Here is a 21085-nt window from a genome sequence, read left to right as displayed (position 1 = left end):
TACATTTTCCTTTTTCCTTATTTTTGAAATTTATAAATCCATTGTATATAAATCAAAGATGGGAACCAGTTTTTAATTCATTGAAATTTGACAAGGTAAATTACAGAAAATGCAGAGATGGATAGTCTTCTTTCAAACGACTTTACTTTCTTAATTTTACAATGCAAATACCATTGTAGATCCCCTTTTGTGATACGGAAATATATTTTTGCATTTTATAGCGCTTTTAGATACAAAATGTTTTCCGAATTTATAGCTTAACTAGCTGAACCCGATGCGCTTCACTATCCCTTTTGATTTTATATTCATCCCAAATTTTATATTCAAATATTTGTTGTTTTAAAAACAAATAAATAATAATAGTAATAACAAAACAACGCAAGCACATGACAGGAACAGCTGACTATGAGAAAATCAGAAGCATACCAAATTTAGTCCGCATACACCAAGGATTTGTCCTTCGGATTTATAAGTTTTATAGCAAATGCCATGCCAACATACTTCCCCCTTACTCATAATAATCTTCACCGATTATTGTAACTAAATACCGCCACACATTCAGAATTTTACTGGAATCGAACATACATATCGTGGTTGGTGTATCAAATAAACGAAATAGGTCGAAAAATATATGGGAGCTATATCCAAATCTCCGATTTCAATATATGATGGCAAATTTATTTTTTGACAAATTCCATCACTCATTCCAAATTACATTTGAGTCGAACACACATATCGTGTTTGGTGCATCAAAAAGTGCAAGAACTTACAACGAAACAGAAAAAAATAGACTCAAAAGAGAGTTGCTTCCATGGCAGAAAAATACCGGTATATGCATCAACGCTTGGGAGCATTGATATGTCAAAAAAATTTAAATGTTTTTTCAAATATAAGTAGAGTTTTAAATTTTTTCTTATGCGACGTCATTCGGAGGTTATTATAATGCGCGTTTTTTTCAACAATTTTTACAAATTTAAATAATTTTTCATTCAAAATTTTTAATTCTAAATTTGGTTTGACAGTTCATAGTCCCAGCAGCTGTTTTGATGCGTCTACCTATATTCTTCTACCATGGTTGCTTCGCTTGGCCAAAAGTGGTGAACTCCCGAATTTGGTTTTCTCCGATGATAAAACATTCGTTGTCCAGCAGTTTGTAAACAAACAAAATGATCGTGTTTACTTGCCAAAGAGGTCAGCTGAAAACGCGCACCTACGGTTGGCCACCAGAACTCAAGCGCCGGCCATGGTGATGGTGTGGGCAGCCATAACAGCCGATGGCCGCTCTCCGCTCGTAATAAATGTCGAATATTATAGCGAAAATATTCTGGAGAGTGTACTAAAGTCTTCGGCACGTAAATATTTTGGCCGCAGACCTTGGACATTTGAACAGGACTCAGCACCATCGCACTCAGCACGCGCCACCCAAGAATGGTTACAAAATGAGGTTCCTCGCTTCATTTCCAGCGCTCAATGGCCACCAAAATCTCCGGATACAAATCCGTTGGACTATTGTGTCTGGAGTAATTTGGCAAGCAAGGTTGGCACTAAAAAATTTGTGACTTTGGAGTGTAGCACTGTACCAGTATAAAAACGCAGTGATGCATTCTGTTATTATTAATACTCCGCACATGATTTCAAATAATTCTGTAGTGAAAAGATATATTTTTATGGTAATACTATGGCCAAAAAAAATTGGATTAAGCAATAAATCCTAAAAATGTTAAAATTACCTGGATAAAATTACGCATTTAAAAGCGCTATTTAACACCTCCGAAAATAAATTAAGCAAATAACTTCGAATCACAGCCATCATTTATTTACATATTTTTTCCATAGAAATGAATGCGCTTAAAACAAAAATTAACTAAATCTTGGCATTCTTCCACCTCGACGTCGTATTACATTACGAATCCATCTGTTTAATCTTCTTATATTTGTGTAGACTCCCGGAAATCTTGGACGAGCACATCCAATACCAAAAGATACAATTCCATATTGTATTCGTCTACGCACAATGGGCCCGCCAGAATCACCTTGACACGTATCTCTCTGCGGTGTTGTGGCACAAAACATAAAATGAGTAATGGGAACACCGGCTCTGGCATATTTTGCCCGACACCGTCTTCGATTGAGCCTGTCAATTGTTACACCTCTTAAACGCTGTGTTGCTGATCCACCTTCTCGACGCGAACCCCAACCACTAACAAAAAATCGTTGTGGCAGACGCCTTCCTGTGCGTGTCAGCACTATGGGTCTTACGAATCGATTAAATATAAAACGTCGATTTACACGGATCATAGCAATATCGCGATTGGCTGTATAAGTATTATATCGAGCATGCATAACCACAAGACGGGCCCGTCTAATTTGTCCACCCCGATTGGCATATGACGAACCGGCACGAACAGCAAATCTGCCACCGCCTTCAACACAATGTGCTGCCGTCAGTACCCAATCAGCACTTATTATCGATCCACCACAAATGAAATATCCATTGTCGTAGAGCGCAACCTGCCACGGCACCTGTCGAATATTAATTGGTCTACCGCCAACTATACGCGTTCCGTTGACATTGTAGATTTTCGGATCAAAATAATCCAAGTCATCAATGCCCTTTTGGAATAAGGTAACGTTTCGTAATTGTGCCAAACTATATTTAATGTTGAGAAAAAATATGAAACCGACTAGAAAAATATGTCCGTAGCACCACATCTCGACGTTTTGATTACGCGTTTCAAAATGATTCGAAAGAAGAGGCCATCCTAACTTTGATTTACATTCTTGCTCATGAATATGTAATAACTTTGACCTAATAGCTAATCATATTCGAATTTAAATTAGTAAACAAAAGGTGATATTTGAAAGTCTTCTCTCGCATTAGGTGATGATTCTGATCCGTGTCCCTGAGAGTGTCGCATTCTTTTCTCTTGTTCTTATCAAAATCATTCATATTGTAAGAGCAAGTAATTGTAAAAAGCAAGTAATTGTTATGTCTTGCATTTCACTTGTACTTTGCAGTGACATTAAAACGATCAAGGACCTTGGCTGCTGCCTACCATGCACCAGCAAAGTCAGATTGGTGTCATTAGGTGTTACTATAACTTTTCCCGTAAATCTTTCTCAGAATTTCCTTTCGCAACAAAAGAGCTTTTTTTCAAAATCTACGTGTTGCTGTACAACAAACGTTACTACAAACACACATATAAATTTGTTTTTGTTCGTAAAAAAGCGTCCAAAAAATGTAAACAAAACAAATAATTTTGAATAAATTATTTTGACTTCGAAAAAGTACATTTTTGGAATTTGGATTATTAATTTTAAAATGCAGAAAAGTGGTTCTTAAAATATTTCATTTTAATGTTTTCATATCATTCACCTGAATTTATAGCTTTTAGTTGTAGTCAAGCTTCAACACTTCAAGCAATCAATATCAAATTATAAGGAAAAACGACGGCAGGATTCGATTGCGGATTTATGATATGACACATAATATGCCATGCGAAGACTTCAATCTGTTTATGTACTCTCACCTTTATGCCACCAGACAAGAAACTTACATTTACAGGGTGAGATAAAAAAACTGCAACCAACTTCAGACTGCTGTCTAAGCCACTCTTCCGACAGTTGTTAAAATTATTCCACTGACAGCTCATTATATTGTTTAGAAGCGTGCAAAAGTATTTTGGTGAGAATTTTCCAGAAAAAAAGTTATTCGTGATGGAATTCAAGCGTGATAGTGTGATTTATTTATATTTGGCTGGAAAACCACAAGTGGCTATCGATAGAGCACTCCAGCATTTAAATGTAAATAAATTTTTTGTGTCTCGTACCATCGCTCGTTGACGTGTACTGGTAGCGTAGCCCGACGTCAAGGAAGTGGACGGAAGAAAACAGCAACATCAGCAGAAATGGTTCGAAAAGCAAAGAAGGGACTTGAACGAAACCCGCGTCGCAGTAGCCGAAAAATGGCTCGTGAGCTGAACATATCGCAATATTCCATTCGGCAAATATTGAAAAATGAGCTCGGGGTAAAGCCATTGAAATTCAAAAAAGTGCAAGAACTTACATAGACTCAAAAAATCTAAAGAATTGCTTCGCTTAGCCGAAAGTTGTGAACTGTCGAATTTAATTTTATCCGATGAGAAAACATTCGTTGTCCAACAGTTTGTAAACAAACAAAATGATCGTGTTAACGTGCCAAAGAAGTCAGCTGAAAATGTGCACCTTCGGTTGCCACTAGAACTCAAGCCCCCCCAAAGTGATAGTATGGGCCGCCATAACAGCCGATGGTCGCTCTGCGATCGTATTAACTGACCGTGGTATCAGAATAAATGCCGAATATTATGGCGATAATATTCTGGAGGTTGTATTAAGGCCTTGGGCAACATTTTGCCGCAGACCTTGGACATTCCAACAGGACTCAGCACCATCGCACTCAGCACGCGTCACCCAAGCGTGGTTACAAAATTAGGTTCTTTTCTTCATTTTTAGCGCACAATGGCCACCAAAATCTCCGGATACCAATCCGTTGGACTATTGTGTCTGTAGTATTTTAGAAAGCAAGTTTGGTACTAAAAAAATACCAAAGTGTCGATCACCTCAAGCGCAAGCGCTTCGTCGGGAATGGGCCAAAATACCGGAGAGCCGCATTCGGTCAACGTGTGACGGTTTCATTGGCCGTTTGAAGACCATAATTCGTCTCAAAGGCAACCAATTCGAGCAAATCTAAACTTTTAAGGTGGGAATACTTAAAGCGCTTATCTGGCTGGCTTAAGTCATCGGCTGGCTTCTTCGGAAAGCAGCCTAGGGCCAAAATCGAACTAAGTCAACCTAAAACTCCTTTGTTCATCTACGAAGAAGCCAGTCGATGACTTAAGCTAGCCAAAGATGTGCTCTATGTATTTCCACCCATGGTACAATGAATTCAAGGTAGGGCAGAACTACCATAGGATTTAAATTTTTTTATTTTCTGGCTTTATATGTCAACATTATTTTCAATAATAAAACAAATTGTTCAGAAAATATTAAAATTCGGGTGTTTTCAAAATGCTTATTGCAACGAATGCATCGACAAAATCTACAGTTTTTGTCGCGAAATAAACCATAAGAGATATATGGAACATGCTTTTGAAAGAAATTTTGACCTTTCATTCAGTTTTCGCGGTTTTAAATTATTTATTCAAAATCAATGCAACAAGTTGTTTGCTTTTTTATTGTTTTGATGGTAATTCTGACATTACAAGCCAAACAGGTAGACCTCTATACTTGCAACTTTTTCAAAGTTAATTTCCGAAGAAGCCAGCCGATAACTTAAGCCAGCCAAATAAGCGCTTTATGTATTCCCAGCTTTAGCCTAACTTGTCTTCATTGTACCATGTTTCCACCCTTATTCCAAAATTTCATGCTATTTCCGATATTTGTTGCTTTCATTCAATCAAAGTTAAAAAATGTAAAAATAAATTATGGCGTTTGACTTTGTTGCAGTTTTTTATCTCACACTGTACATAGTGACGTAGGTTATCATATCTCCCGCTTGTCTTTTGTTCTTTTCTCTTCTTTTTTATTGTCTTTTATAATTGATTCTTTAATATACAATGATGTTTGGAATTATTTGAATTTTGGCATTTTTCCACCCCAACGTCTCACCACCTTTCGGATCCATTTATTTAATCGCCGAATATTTGTATAAACTCCAGGATATTTTGGACGTGCACAGCCAATACCAAACGACACAATACCATAAAGGATTCGTCGTCGAACCAATGGCCCGCCAGAGTCACCCTGGCAAGCATCTTTTTTCGGTTGCGTTGCACAGATCATAAACTTGGTTATTTTCATTCCTTTTTTGTGATATTTTCCTCGACACTTTCGGCGCGACATTTTCTGCAAACCAACGCCTCTTAAACGATTCGGTACCCGTCCATTTTCACTGATTCTACCCCAGCCACTTACGAAAAGTTTTTTCGGCAAACGTCTTCGACTTCGCGCAATAGCAATGGGCCGCACAAAATTGGTAATACGAAATCTGGTGTAAACACGAATTAAGGCAATATCTCGACTTCCGGTGCGAGCACTGTAGCCGGCATGTACAACAACAAGACGAGCCCAGCGTATTTGGCCGCCACGATTAAGATATGGTGAACCGGCTCGAATAGCAAAGCTACCACCTCCTTCAGCGCAATGTGCTGCCGTCACAACCCAGTCAGGGCTTATTATAGATCCGCCACAAATGAAATATCCATCATTGTATAGAGCAACTTGCCACGGTACCTGACGTATATTAATCGGCTTTCCTCCGACTATCCGTGTATTGTTGCCTTTGTTAAGTTTCGTTTTGGTAATGTAATTGAATCCATCTAGATCCTCTCCCAAAAGTGTAGTGTTTGAAATTTGTCCACTGGCGTTTTCAATTTGTAGGATAAGCCGCACACAGATTAATATGATCTTCAGCCTCCACATCTTGGTGTTGTAATAACTACCAATAACAGTCGCTAAAAACTTGAAGGGTGTGCAAGCGAAAATTAAGAAATTCTTCGCAAATTGGGAATACCATTTTGATGTCTGCGGTATTAAAAATGATTAATGTTGTCCAAATATCTACAAACATATTCATATGTGTATGTATGCATGTAATCCATGCTCTTCTCTGGCTTGTAAGAACGATAGCTTCTGGTCTCGTCTCAATCATAAAATGCTAACAAAATGTAGACAAAAATGTGCATATCAAACCACTGATTGTGTTTGTTGTAAAGATGTTATTAGGTCAGAAAGGTCAGTTATATTGGTGATTATTAATAAGTTAATAACTTGCTTAATATTTTGACTCGCAGTCAAGCAAATTTAATGCATGTTAAGACTAATAATAATTGTTAGGCATTTGCAAAACATGCACGGAAGCCAGCGTTCAGATAGAAAGCGTTTAAGAAATTACGCTACTATTTCAAATAAAAGACTGGTGAGAGAGCGTGTATCATCAACACACTTACTTTACTATGCTATGTAAAAGGTCCTAAAGTCTTGAATATGGTTATTCATATTTTGCCAATTAATCATGGTAGAAGAATATAGGTAGACGCATCGACGCAGCTGCTGGGACAATGAACTGTCAAACCAATTTTGGAATTGAAAATGTTGAATGAAAAGTTATTTAAATTTGTAAAAATCGTTGAAAAACACGCATTAAAATAACCTCCACACGACGTTGTATTAGAAAAAATATAAAAAAATACTTACATTTGAAAAGAAACTAAAATAATTTTGACATATCAATGCTCCCAAGCGTTGATGCATTTACCTGTATTTTTCTACCATGCAATTAATGTACCTAATTGTCCTGTATTTTTTGAAAAGCATGCTTAAAGTACGTTTAGATTTACGAAATACATTCGATCATAGCACACACGTCAAATAATATCCAATAGGTTTATGAATACGATTTACGTGACGTTTATGAATACGATTTACGTAAATTGTGGAATTGATTTTTCAAATCACGTGGCTTTAGTAGTCTAAACGTGCTCTTTTGGTGAGAATACATAATTTTTTTTTTGACTGGCTACTTTGGAAAAGAACAAAGGAGCGTAGGGTTAGTAAATATAAATTATGGGCCGAAATCGAACTAAGTCAACCTAAAATTATTTTGCTCTTTTACGAATAAGCTAGCCGTTGACTTAAGCCATTAAAAAAGCGTTTATGTATTATCACCTTTAAGCCATTAAAAGTAGCTTCTTATGTACTTGCACCTTTAGACTTACTAAATAGCATGGTAGTGGAATACAGGTAGATGCATAAGGGTGGGAATACATAAGGCGTTTATTTGGCTGGCATATGTCATCGGCTGGCTTCTTCGGAAATGAACAAAGGAGCCAAGGACCAAAATCGAACTAAGTTAACCTAAAACTCCTATGTTCCTCTACGAAGAAGCCAGCCGATGACTTAAGCCATCCAAATAAGCGCCTTATGCATTTGAAACATTGAAACGTCAAAAATTGTATGTATGTTATGATATGTATTTTCCAACAAATTTTTCGAGTTTGAATAATTTTTCATTGAAATATTTCAATTTCAAATTTTTTTGGACAGTTCATTATCCCTTAATCTAATTGGCCTTAAAGGTGAGAATACCTAAAACACTTTTTTGACTATCTTAAGTCATTGGCATTGTACAATTAAGAAGGTAAAGTCTTCTTCATAAAATAACTAGGAGTGAAGGGTTGATGAGTATACATTATGGGATGAAATTGAACTATGTCAACCTAAAGCCCCATTGTTCTTTTACGAAAAAATCATCGGACTTAGGCCTACCACAAAAGGGTATTATGTATTCTCACCCTTATTTTATTGCAGGAAATTACCAGCGTAAAGATGAGAATACATAAAACGCTTTTTTGAGTGCCTTATATCATCGGCTGGCTTCTTCGTAGAGGAAAAAAGGAGTTTTAGGTTGCCTTAGTTTTGGCGTTAGCCAGCTGGTGACTTAAGCCATTAAAAACCAGTAAAGAAAGTCTTAAAGTCGGGCGGGGTACCCTACACCACTTTGCTAATTTAGTTGAGCTCCACTTAATAATTAAAAGTTTTTATGGGAGAATTCACTCATAACAAATACAATAAATCGGATGAAAAATATATATATGAGCTATAACTATATCTGAACCGATCTTCACCAAATTCTAGATTAAATTCGGTCGTATGTGCCAAATTCCATCCCATTTGGACAAATATTAGACGTTTGGTGCACAATATATGGTAAATCGGACGAAGTTATATATGGGAGCTATATCCAAATCTGAACCGATCTCGATAAAATTTAGCAAAGGTATTTCTGAGCTGCATTTGATATATTTCCCCAAATATTGTTGTTACAGAGTGCATATTACGGCTGCGGAGGACAAAAATAACAAATCGGATGAACAATATATATGGGAGCTATAGCTATATCTGAACCGATTTCGATAAAATTTGGCATACTTATTTTCAGGCCTAATTTGGTTGTATTTGCAAAATTCCATACTATTCGGGCTGATATTACACGTTTGGTGCACAATAAAAGGCAAATCGGACGAAGATATATATGGGAGCTATATCTAAATGTTGACCGAGTATCTCCAATTTCAATAGGGTTCGTCCTTGGGCCAAACAAATGATTCGTGCAAAATTTCATCTCAATCGGATAATAAATGCGACCTGCATTTTGTTCACAAGAATACATGGACAGACGGACGGACGGACGGACAGACGGACTGACATGCATAAATCAACTCAGAAAGTGATTCTCTGCAGATCATCAAAAGGAACTATGGGTCTATCTCGTTTCCTTTTGCCTGTTACAAATAAAAGCACAAAGACATTATACCCTGACCACCTTGCGGTGTAGGGTATAAAAAACTTCCATGTACTCTCACCTTAATGTGCCGTTTATAAAGAGCTGAACATATCGCAATATTCCATTCGGCAAATATTGAAAAATGAGGTCGGGGTAAAGCCATTAAAATTCCAAAAAGTGCAAGAACTTACACCGCTACAGAAAGAAAATAGACTCAAAAGAGTTAAAGTGTTGCATCGCTTGGCCGAAAGTGGTGAACTGCCGAATTCGGTTTTCTCCGGTGAAAAAACATTCGTTGTTTAGCAGTTTGTAAAGAAACAAAATGATCGAGTTTACTTGCCAAAGAGGTCAGCTGAAAATGTGCACCTTCGAATAGCCACCAGAACTCAAGCGCCGGCCATGGCGATGGTGTGGGTCGCCATAACAGCCGAGTGCCGCTCTCCGCTCGTATTAATCGACCGTAGCATCAGAATAAATGCCAAATATTATTGCAAAAATATTCTGGAGGGTGTATTAACGCCTTGGGCACGCAAACACTTTGGCTGCAGACCTTGGACATTTCAACAGGACTCAGCACGCGCCACCCGAGAATGGTTACAAAATGAGGTTCCTCGCTTCTTTTCCAGCACACAATGGCCAACAAAATCTCCGGATACCAATTCGTTGGACTATTGTGTCTGGAGTATTTTGGAAAGCAAGGTTGTCACTAAAAAATACCAAAGTGTCGATCACCTCAAGCAAAAGCTTCGCCGGGAATGGGCCAAAACTCCACAGAACAACATTCGAGCAGCGTGTGACGGTTTCATTGGCCGTTTGAAGGCCATAATTCGTGCCAAAGGTGACCAATTCGAACAAATCTAAACTTATTCTAAAATTTGATGCTATTTCCGATGTTTTTTGCTTTCATTCAATAACATTTAAAAAAATGTAAAAATTATGGCGTTTGACTTTGTTGCAGTTTTTTTATCTCACGCTGTATAAATCCATTGTACATACACATATCAGAGATGGGATCCTGTTTTCTATGCAGTAAAATTGGACAAGGTAAATTACAGATAATGCAGAAATGAAAATGCTTATTTGAAATTACTTTATCTTCTTAATTTTACATAAAACGCCTTTTTGTATGAATAAATCCTGATTAAGCAATAAATTCTGAAAATGTGGGTGTATCTAAACGCACTATAACATATCATTGTTTTGAGGAGCGACTCTACAAATACATATTTGACATAAATTATTTTTCCATAACTTTTTTGTCCAGTCTTTTATTGTACCATACTTAGGCTGGAAATACATAAAGAGCATATTTCGCCGGCTTAAGTCATCGGCTGGCTTCTTCGTAGATGAACAAAGAAGTTTTAGGTTGACTTAGTTCGATTTTGGTCCTAGGCTCCTTTGTTCATTTCCGAAGAAGCCAGCCGATGACTTAAGCCAGTCAGAAAAGCCTTTTATGTGCTTGCACCTTTACGTTTAGTCATGGTACAATAAAAAGGTAAGGTAGAGCTAACAGCTGATTAAAATTTGTTTCTAAAGCTGAGAATACATAAAGCGCTTATTTGACTGGCTTAAGTCATCGGCTGGCTTCTTCGTAGAAGAACAAAGGAGTTTTAGGTTGACTTAGTTCGATTTTGACCCTAGGCTCCTTTATTCATTTCCGAAGAAGCCAGCCGATGACTTAAGCCAGCCAAATAAGCGCTTTATGTATTCCCAGCTTAAGTGTGCCCGACTTCTGCCAATTTTGTGTATGTATTTATTGTTTTGAAAAACAAAAACAAAATATTTTCAAAATTAATGATTGGAAGAAACGTAAATTGCGGGATGCACATTAAACCTATTCGTAAGTTTTGCCATGGAATTGAAAGATCGAACAGTTTAGATCATGCTTTTGAAAGAAAATCCAGGCATTTCATTAATTTTTCGCGCTACATAACTCAATTTAAAAATGAGGAAAAATATATAATAAATGGAAACAACTTTTTGAATGTAAATTTGACAGGAAGCGGGCATAGCCTCAGGGGTGTATTTCTATAGTTTTACGAAACTGTTCTACCTCCTTATTGTACCATGCTTTTATTATCTTTTGTTTTGTATGCAAATATCATATGTATATCCATTTGCCGAATGAACATTTTAACAAGAATATTCACCATAAATATGTATATGCAAAATATTGACTTTTTCTTGCTAATTTTGTACGTTTTTGGCCACAAATTCGCAATAAATATATGCATGCACATATATAATTTATGTTATCTAAAATGATTAGTTCGAAGAGATACAGAAACAGAATTAAAAACTCAATCAACACTTTACTATGGAATGGAACCAATGGAAATATTTCCCTTTCTTCAGTTCGGTATTTTTCTTCCAATAGTCACAATGCGGTTGGGGACATTTATGATCGGTTTAATAGCATTTTTTGTCCAATATCTCGAACTTACAACAGCACAACTGGCACAAAATGAAAGATTTTCAGCAGAGCGTAATGCGAGCGGAGTGCGTATAGTTGGCGGACAGGCAATCAATATACGTCGAGTGCCGTGGCAAGCTGCCGTTCTAAGAAATGGCATTTTCATATGTGGTGGATCCGTAATAAGTCGTGATTGGGTTCTAACGGCTGGTCATTGTGTGGCCCTTGGCGGAGCATTTGCTGTACGCGCTGGCTCCACCTTTTTATATCGACACGGACAGTATAGAGTGGCTAGGTTAGTCGTTCTCCATGCAGCATTCAATCCCAATACATATGCCAGTGATATTGGTATGATACGTGTAAGGAACAGTTTTCTACTTACAAGGAATCTCCGGCCCATTGCACTTGCTAGACGTGGACGAAGATTGCCCCAACGGTTTTACGTTAGTGGTTGGGGTAGTGTCGCATATGGTGGCTCGACAACGGATCGTTTGAGGGGCGTCACAGTTGCCAGATATAATCGAAATCAGTGTATACAAAGATATCTAAGTACAGGTTTTCTAATTACCAATACAATGCTGTGTGCTGGCCAACCTGGCAGAGATGTGTGTCAAGGTGACTCTGGTGGACCATTAGTTCGAAATCGCATTCAATATGGTATTGTGTCGGTTGGAATGCAGTGTTCAAATCCACCCAGTGTTTTTACAAATGTCAGGATAATGAACCATTGGATAAGGCGCAATGTAAATCGCTGGGGAGGAAGAATGCCAAGATTTATGTAGTTGTTGCTTTTGTTGTTACTCACAAAAATAAAAAGTTAAATAAAAATATTTTTAATCAAATGTATATGTCATATGTTCTGTATGTATATGTTCTGTAATGTATCTTGATAAATTTCACTGCATAGAAAACAGGTTCCCATCTCTGATTTGTGTATATACAATGGATTTATCCATGGTAAAATTAAAAAGGTAAAGTCATTTCAAATAAGCATTTCCATCTCTGTATTTTCTGTAATTGACCTTGTCAAATTTTACTGCATAAAAAACAGGTTCCCATCTCTGATACGTGTATGTAAAATGGATTTATAAATATACATTTTAACAATGAGATGCTGTCAAATTATTAAATTTTGAAAAAAATTGTAAACATATGATTGCATGACTTTACCTTTTTAATTCTACCATGTATATATGTCCAATAAACTGGAAAGCCATCGTGACATCGTACTAAGGCATATTAGTGTAAAGGAAAACAAAGGGCAGCATTTGAGTGGGGCTCTGACATTACTTTATGATATGTCACCAAAAATGTCATGCTGATTATTGTTCGTCATATTCAAATTGAGAAGGTATAGACGTTTTTTCTGGTATAAGTCATCGGCTGTTTTTTGGAAAAGAACAAAGAAATTAGGTTGACCCAGTTGAAATTGAAAGAACAAAGGAGTGTAGGATGAACAAGTATAAATTATCAACAGAAATTGAACTAAATCAACCTAAAAATCCTTTGTTCTTTTACGAAGAAAACAGCCGATGACTTAAGATGAGAGTACATAAAAGGCTTTTTTGATTGGCTTAAGTCTTCGTAGAGGAACAAAGAAGTTTCAAGTTGACTTAGTTCGATTTTGGTACTACGCTCCTTTCTTCTTTTCCGAGGAAACTAACCAATGACTTAAGTTTGTTAAAAAAGCGTTTTACATTTAAGCCTTACCTTTAAGCCATTAAAAAAGCTCTTTTTATGTGCTTACACCTTTAGACCAGCAAAAAAGCTTTAATGTGCAAATACATAAAAGGCTTTTCTAACTGGCTTAAATCACTGGCGGGTTTCTTCGTAAAAGAACAAAGTCGAAGTAAAATTCTTTTGTTCTTTTACGAAGAAGCCAGGTGATGACTAAAGCGTGTAAATTATTTCAGCTTACATATACATAAAATGTTTTTTTGACTGTCTTCTTCGGAAAAGAACAAAGGAGCGTAAGCCCAAAATCGAACTAAGTCAACCTAAAACTTCTTTGTCCTCTACAAAGGAGCCAGCCGATGACTCAAGCCAGTCAAAAAAGCGTTTTATGTTTACTTACCTTAAGTCGTCGGCTCACTTCTTCGGAAAAGAACATTTTAAATTGACTGAGTTCAATTTCGGTCTAAAATTTAAGGTGAAAATACATAAAACGCTTTTTTTGATTTTGGCCCTACGCTCTTTTGTTCTTTTCCGAAGAAACCAGCCGATGACATAAAGTGGGAATACATAAAGCGCTTATCTGGCTGGCTTCTTCGGAAATGAACAAAGAAGCCTAGGGCCAAAATCGAACTAAGTCAACCTAAAACTCCTTTATTCATCTACAAGGAAGCCAGCCTACCTATAAGGTGCGAATACATAAAACTCTTTTTTGACAAAGAAGTTTTAGGTTGACTTAGTTCGTTCTTGGCCTTACGCTCTTTTGCTCTTTTTCGAAGAAGCCAGCCGATGACTTAAGCCAGTTAAAAAAGCGTTTTATGTATTCTCACCTTTAAGCTAGTCAAAAAAGCATTTTTTGTATTCTAAAAATATAAAAATATTAGAAGAAAGAAGATCTCAGATAATAAAAACAATTCGTTGCATTTGTTATTGGTAAATTTGAAGTTTTATGATACTAGTTTCAGGGTTATGTTTTTCAATTTTTATCGTTCTGCACTACCTTGTAATTATTGCATCAGGGTTGCTTTGTATTTTGAAAACACAGAGAAAAATTATTGTCCTATTCCAGAACCTGCACGAATTTACTTGTTTTGCAATTTTTTTCGATATCAAAAATAGGTTATCGTAGTAAAAAAATTTACATTCTTGCAGTTCTGGAACAGACCATATGTCATAATTAACAGGTCTTTTTTGCATTTGCATCATTATTTTTTTAGAATACTTAATACCAGAATACTTAATCTAATATAATAGGTGTTTGACCGCCATGCTTCAGCACTACATTCTGAATCCATTTGTATTGTTTGCGAACATCCGTGTAGAGGCCAAGCGTATTTCGCCGATTACACTCGACATCCAGAGTAACTATGCCATAAAGTATGCCATCGTGTACCAGAGGACTGCCGGAATCAGCTTGGCACAAACCTACACCAGTTGAATTTCCACAGATCATTTTTTTCGTAATAGGATATACGTCATCATATAATTTGCGGCAAACTCTGAGCGGCACAGTGGTAATTCTTGAAGCACCCAAAGACAATTCTGGACCATTATTTTCTTCAATACTCGCCCAGCCAGTTACTATAGTGTTTCGAGGAAATTTGGAAAACTCAGTGGATAAGCTGAGCGGTAATACACCTGAAGACCATTGAAATGGTTTATTGACTTGAAGCATTGCTATGTCGTTGTCCAAGGACCTGATTTTAAAACGTCTGTTTATGACCACAGTGGTAATGTGACGAATTTGACCACCTTTTCGGCAGTCTGTAGTCCCGAATCGTATGCCAAAACTTCCACCACCATTAACACAGTGGGCCGCTGTCACAATCCAATCACGGCTGACAATTGAACCCGCACAAATAAAGTAATTATTACGAAATAATGCAACATGGTAAGGGGCTTCTTCTATTTTCAACACTCGACTTCCAATAATTTTGTGTTTTTCACTAGCTTTACTATCGCCAACCGGCTCTATATCGAATGGTCCACTTGAATTGGCATTTAGAGATTTGAAAGCATTCACACCTTCTGGGCTCCCTTCCTCCAACCGAGCTTCGGTACTATTGGTATTGCTGCTGTCGCCCACATTGTTTGAGAAATTCGTATCAAACGTTCCACTCGAATTTGAAGATTTACTATCGAAATCATCTTCAGCGTTATTGAGATGAAAACTCCAACTTATCAATAATATTGTAATAAATTTAACGGAATTCATCTTTACCGATGAACGACACCTGTCTGAATAATTTTTGCAGATTTTGATGCAGATATTGACACAAACTAAATACACTTTAAATCGGAGCAATTTCAACGAAATAGAAATCGAATATTAAGAAGATGATAAATTTGGCAAGAGCCGCGATTCCAACCATAAAAACAATTTTCACCACAAAAGAATTTGAATTTAATGCGAATATTTAGCATAAATTAATATTTAAACATGCGAACAACCAGCAGATAATCATCATAATTATTCAAAAGTGCGAAAATAGCTAACTGTAAAAAATAATAAATATACAATATGAAAGCGGTGTGGGATGTAGAACCAAAAGTTATTTAGGTGAAATCGTTATTTCATATTTTAAAAATATGAGGATTATCTTTAGTGGATTTTAAAATCAATAATAAGTAAATAATAACGGAGATATATTCAAAGTCCCACCCATGGCATAATGAAGAAGGTAACATCAACATCAATCATAATTTTTTCAAAATTACACATTTGACAGCACCGCATTGTTGAAATGTTTATTCATAAATCCATTGTATATACACATATCAGAGATGGGAATCTGTTTTCAATGAAGTCATATTTGACAGAAAACGAATAGCCCGATGTTCTTATTAGAAATGAGACTACATTGAAATAATTTTACCACTTTACCATATCATGGTACAATTAAATAAAGGTAACCCCATTAAAAAATTAATATCCTGCTCGGCATGTTTCTGTAATTTACCTTGTCAACATTGGTTCCCATCTCTGACTTGAAAAAATATAATGGATTTAAGGTGATAATACATGAAACGCTCTTTTGGCTGGCTTCTTCGGGTGGGAACAAAGGAGTTGAGTTGACTTAGTTTGGCCCTACGCTCCTTTTTTATGTTCCGAAGAAGCCAGCCGATGACTTAAGCTGGGAATACATAAAGCGCTTATTTGGCTGGCTTAAGTCATCGGCTGGCTTCTTCGGAAATGAACAAAGGAGCCTAGGGCTAAAATCGAACTAGGTCAACCTAAAACTCCTTTGTTCATTTACGAAGAAGCCAGCCAAATATGCGCTTTATGTATTCCCAGCCTTAAGCCATTCAAAAAAGCCTTTTGTACTCTCACCTCTACTTCTAAAAGCATTATCAGACGGACTTAATGTTACATACTTGGTCTGTCCCAGAATTGCAAGAATGTAAAATTTTTTACTATAATAACCGATTTTTCATTTATGATATCGAAAAAAAATGCAAAAATTGTAGATTCTTGCAGGTTCTGGAACATATTACTTTACACACTCTAAAAAATCATATTTTTCAATTTGTTTTTTAAGATTTCACAAATTAATGCATAAAATTGTCTGTTTTTTTTTTTTTCATTATTCTAATTCTGGACATTGTTAACTAAAATATAATGCGGAAAAAATTATAAATATGTAAATTACGCAAAAAAATACTACACACCTTTTATTTATTTTTTCAGAAATTCGTCAAAAACGATACTTTTTTGCAAAGGTGAGAATGCATAAAACGCTTTTTTGACTAGCTTAAGTCGGCTGTCTTCTTCGGAAAATAACACAGGAGCGTAGGGCCAAAATCGAACTAAGACAACCTACAACTCCTTTGTTCCTCAACGAAAAGTCAGCTGATGACTTAAGCCAGTCAAAAAAGCGTTTTATGTATTTCCAGCCTTATGTATTTGCAGCCTTAGGTTTTCAAAGCGAATTGTTAACATGATATACTAAGAACTATTGTTGTCTATATATGTCTAACTATTGTTGTTGTTAAGCCAGCCAAATAAACGCTTTATGTATTCCCAGCTTAAAGAGCATATTTGGCTGGCTTAAGTCATCGGCTTGCTTCTTCGTAGATGAACAAACGAGTTTTAGATTGACCTAGTTCGATTTTGGCCCTAGTCTCCTTTGTTCATTTCCGAAAAAGCCAGCCGATGACTTAAGCCAGCCCGATAAGCGCTTTATGTATTTCCACCCTAAGAATGAAGAAGACTCAAATGAGAAATTACTTACTATGTTATGTACCGCCAAACAGCGCACAAAAAGATGGCGTCCCATTTGCCGGTACCTAACAACTACTTACTCATGCGTTTTATGTATTCTCGCCTTATATTGACAGATTTGTTGTTTGTGTACATTGTACATGTCATGGTAGAAGAATATAGGTAGGTGCATCAACGCGTGGGAACATTGATATGTCAACATTTTCAAAATGTTTTGTCAAAAATAAGTAGATTTTTAAACGTTTCCTTATACGACGCAAATCGGAGGTTGTTGTAATATGCATTTTTCAACAATTTTTATAAATTTCAATAATTTTTCATTCATCATTTTTAATTCTAAATTGGTTTGACAGTTCATTGTCCCAGCAGCTGCGTCGATGCGACTACCTGTATTCATCTACCATGGTACATGCATGGTACAATGATATCAAGGTAGGGCTCATGGTAGAAAAATACAGGTAGATGCATCAACGCTTGGGAGCATTGATATGTCAAAAATTTTTAAATTTCTTTTCAAATATAAGTAGATTTTTAAATGTTTTCTTATACGACAAAAATCGTGGGTTGTAAAGATATGCATTTTTCAACAATTTTTACAAATTTAAATAATTTTTCATTCAACATTTTTAATTCCAAAATTGGTTTGACAGTTCATTGTCCCAGCAGCTGCGTCGATGCGTATACCTATATTCTTCTACCATGGTAGGGCTATGATACCATATGATTTAATTTTTTTTATTTTCTTGGCTTAATATGTCATCTTTATTTGTTTATGTGAGTGTTTTCTTTTCAATAACAAAAAAATTGTTCAGAAAACATTCAAATTCGGATGTTTCCAAAATGTTCATTTCATCGTATGCATCGACAAAATCTAGAGTTTTTGTAGCGAAATAATCGTTTACAGATATATAGAATCTGGTTTTGAAAAGAAGTGTTGACCTTTCATTCAGTTATCGCGGTTTTCAATTATATATTCAAAATAAATGCAACAAGTTGTTTGATTTTTTATCGTTTTGGTACTAATTCTGACATTACAAGCCAAACAGGTAGACCTCTATACTTGCAATTTTTTCAAAGTTGACCTACCTTCTCTTCATTGTACCCATGGTACAATGAATTCAAGGTAGGGTAGAACTACCATAGGATTTAATTTTTTTTATTTTTCTGGCTTAATATGTCAACTTAATTTGTTTATGGGTGCGTATTCTTTTCAATAATAAAGAAATTGTTCAGAATATATTCAAATTCGGGTGTTTTCAAAATGCTTATTGCAATGTATGCATTGACAAAGTCTACAGTTTTTGTCGCGAAATAAACCGTAAGAGATATATAGAACATGATTTTGAAAAGAAGTGTTGACCTTTCATTGAGTTATCGCGGTTTTCAATTATTTATTCAAAATAAATGCAACAAGTTGTTTGATTTTTTTATTGTTTTGTTACTAATTCTGACATTACAAGCCAAACAGGTAGACCTCTATACTTGCAATTTTTTCAAAGTTGGCCTACCTTCCATGGTACAATGAATTCAAGGTAGGGCAGAACTACCATATGATTTAAATTTTTTTATTTTTCTGGCTTAATATGTCAATTTTATTTGCTTATGTGTGTGTCTTCTTTTCAATAATAAAAAAATTGTTTAGAAAATATTCAAATTCGGGTGTTTTCAAAATGCTTATTGCAACGAATGCATCGACAAAATCTGCAGTTTTTGTCGCGAAATAAACCATAAGAGATATATAGAACATGAAATTGAAAAGAAATTTTGACCATTCATTCAGTTTTCGCGGTTTTAAATTATTTATTCAAAATCAATGCAACAAGTTGTTTGCTTTTTTATTGTTTTGGTAGTAATTCTGACATTACAAGCCAAACAGGTAGACCTCTATACTTGCAATTTTTTCAAAGTTGACCTACCTTCTCTTCATTGTACCAAGCTACCTTCTCTTCATTGTACCATGATTGTACCATGAGAATCACTATCAAAACAATAAAAAAGCAAAAAAACTTGTTGCATTGATTTTGAATAAATGATTTAAAATCGCGAAAACTGAATGAAAGGTCAAAATTTCTTTTTAAAATGATGTTCTATATATCTCTTATGGTTTATTTCGCGACAAAAACTGCAGACTTTGTCGATGCATATGTTGCAATAAGCATTTTGAAAGCACCCGAATTTGAATATTTTCTGAACAACTTTTTTTGAAAATAATACGCACACATAAACAAATGAAGTTGACATATTAAGCCAAAAAATTAAATTATATGGTAGTTCTGCCCTACCTTGAATTCATTGTGCCATGATGTATACCATGTTAGAATAAAGAAGATAAAGTCATTTCAAATAATAATTTCCATCTTTTCGTTTTATGTAACTGAGCTTGTCAAAACATTATTCATATTAACTGTCACAACAAAAGCAAGAGTTGTTTATTTACTTTTATAAACCATTCAAATATTCAATTAATTTTTTGAAATGAAATGTTTGTGGCAAATATTCATAGTGGTTAAAGGTATTACGTTGTCGGCTCCATCCATGATCAACCCACCATGTGTCCCATAAATAAAAAGGTCGGCCTTTTTATCATGATTAATCTTGATCCAATTGTCTTTAAATTTCGTACATCACAATCGGATATGAAGAACGCATAGAATGGACCTCTCCTGTTTGTACCTTCCCCAGAGGTCAAAATTTTGAATAACAATGACTCCCATAAAAGGCAATTTGAACGGCACACTCCCAAATTTCCATGAGTGCAGGATCTAGAGTGGAAATGGGATACATCGGTCCTTCTGGTTCCTTCTGTGGAGAGAAAGTTGTCGTCAAACACGAGATCACTTCTGTTGATACCTCCACCACAACGGGTAAAAATTTTGTAAACCCATAAACCTCACAAAATGTAAAAGAATCATTCTATTCGTGTCAAACTTTGCGAATCCCAGTACGTGTGCATACACAATATCTGATGTAAAGATGGGATGCAGCTCCGTTTGGAAAATTGTGGGATGCCTGTCCCAAAAATTATAAGATTCACATGCTTGAGACCATCATTTACGGTATTCTTCGGATTTGGGAACAATAAAAAAATCATTCAGGCCAAAATTGATTTTTTTGCAAAGAAAACATTTTTTTCATATTTTGGAATTCAAAATTTACGTTTTTATTTTGTATTTGAATTTATGGTTGTCAAAATCATTTTGACAGTGTAATGTTGTCATATGGACAATTTTGAAAAAAAAAATGTAAACATATGAGTTGTGTTCCAGAACCTGCAAATTAGTACTAATTAGCACTAATTCTGCTACAACGCGTTCCTGTACTCCAAAAACTAGCAAAACTTGCAGCTCTCTCGAGAAAAAAATGGCGCTGAGTGGTGCACATTTCTGCTTGTTTTAGCTACATGAATTTGGCTGAGCAGAAATGTGCATATTGTAAATTTGACATTTAATTGGCAGGG

General features: G+C 35.8%; 1 protein-coding gene across 1 annotated transcript; it reads right to left on the bottom strand.

The window, feature by feature from the left end:
- Positions 1-1830: 1830 nt before the first annotated feature.
- LOC101900706 (transmembrane protease serine 9-like) lies at positions 1831-15911 on the bottom strand. The gene is made up of 4 exons (XM_059129701.1): positions 14656-15911; positions 13810-13872; positions 5634-6498; positions 1831-2684 (listed from the first exon to the last, which is right to left on the bottom strand). Exons 1-4 carry the CDS (start codon positions 15619-15621, stop codon positions 1861-1863), a joined length of 2718 nt encoding a protein of 905 aa, XP_058985684.1. The 5' UTR covers positions 15622-15911; the 3' UTR covers positions 1831-1860.
- Between the last annotated feature and the right edge of the window lie 5174 nt (positions 15912-21085).

This window comes from Musca domestica, unplaced genomic scaffold (assembly GCF_030504385.1).
Source record: "Musca domestica strain aabys unplaced genomic scaffold, Musca_domestica.polishedcontigs.V.1.1 66, whole genome shotgun sequence".
NCBI classification, from domain to species: Eukaryota; Metazoa; Arthropoda; class Insecta; order Diptera; family Muscidae; genus Musca; species Musca domestica.
Note: the sequence above shows the minus strand (reverse complement) of the source record. Positions and strands in the feature narration are given on the sequence as shown.

Coding starts and splice junctions, on each gene's coding strand:
- LOC101900706 (XM_059129701.1), bottom strand. CDS start 15,621: ATGAATTCCGTTAAATTTATTACAATATTATTGATAAGTTGGAGTTTT. Junction 13,873..14,655: donor ATGGCGGTCAAACACCTATT/ATATTAGATTAA, acceptor CTTAAATTTTAG/ACCGAAATTGAACTCAGTCA. Junction 6,499..13,809: donor AAGTGAGCCGACGACTTAAG/GTAAGTAAACAT, acceptor ACACCCTTCAAG/TTTTTAGCGACTGTTATTGG.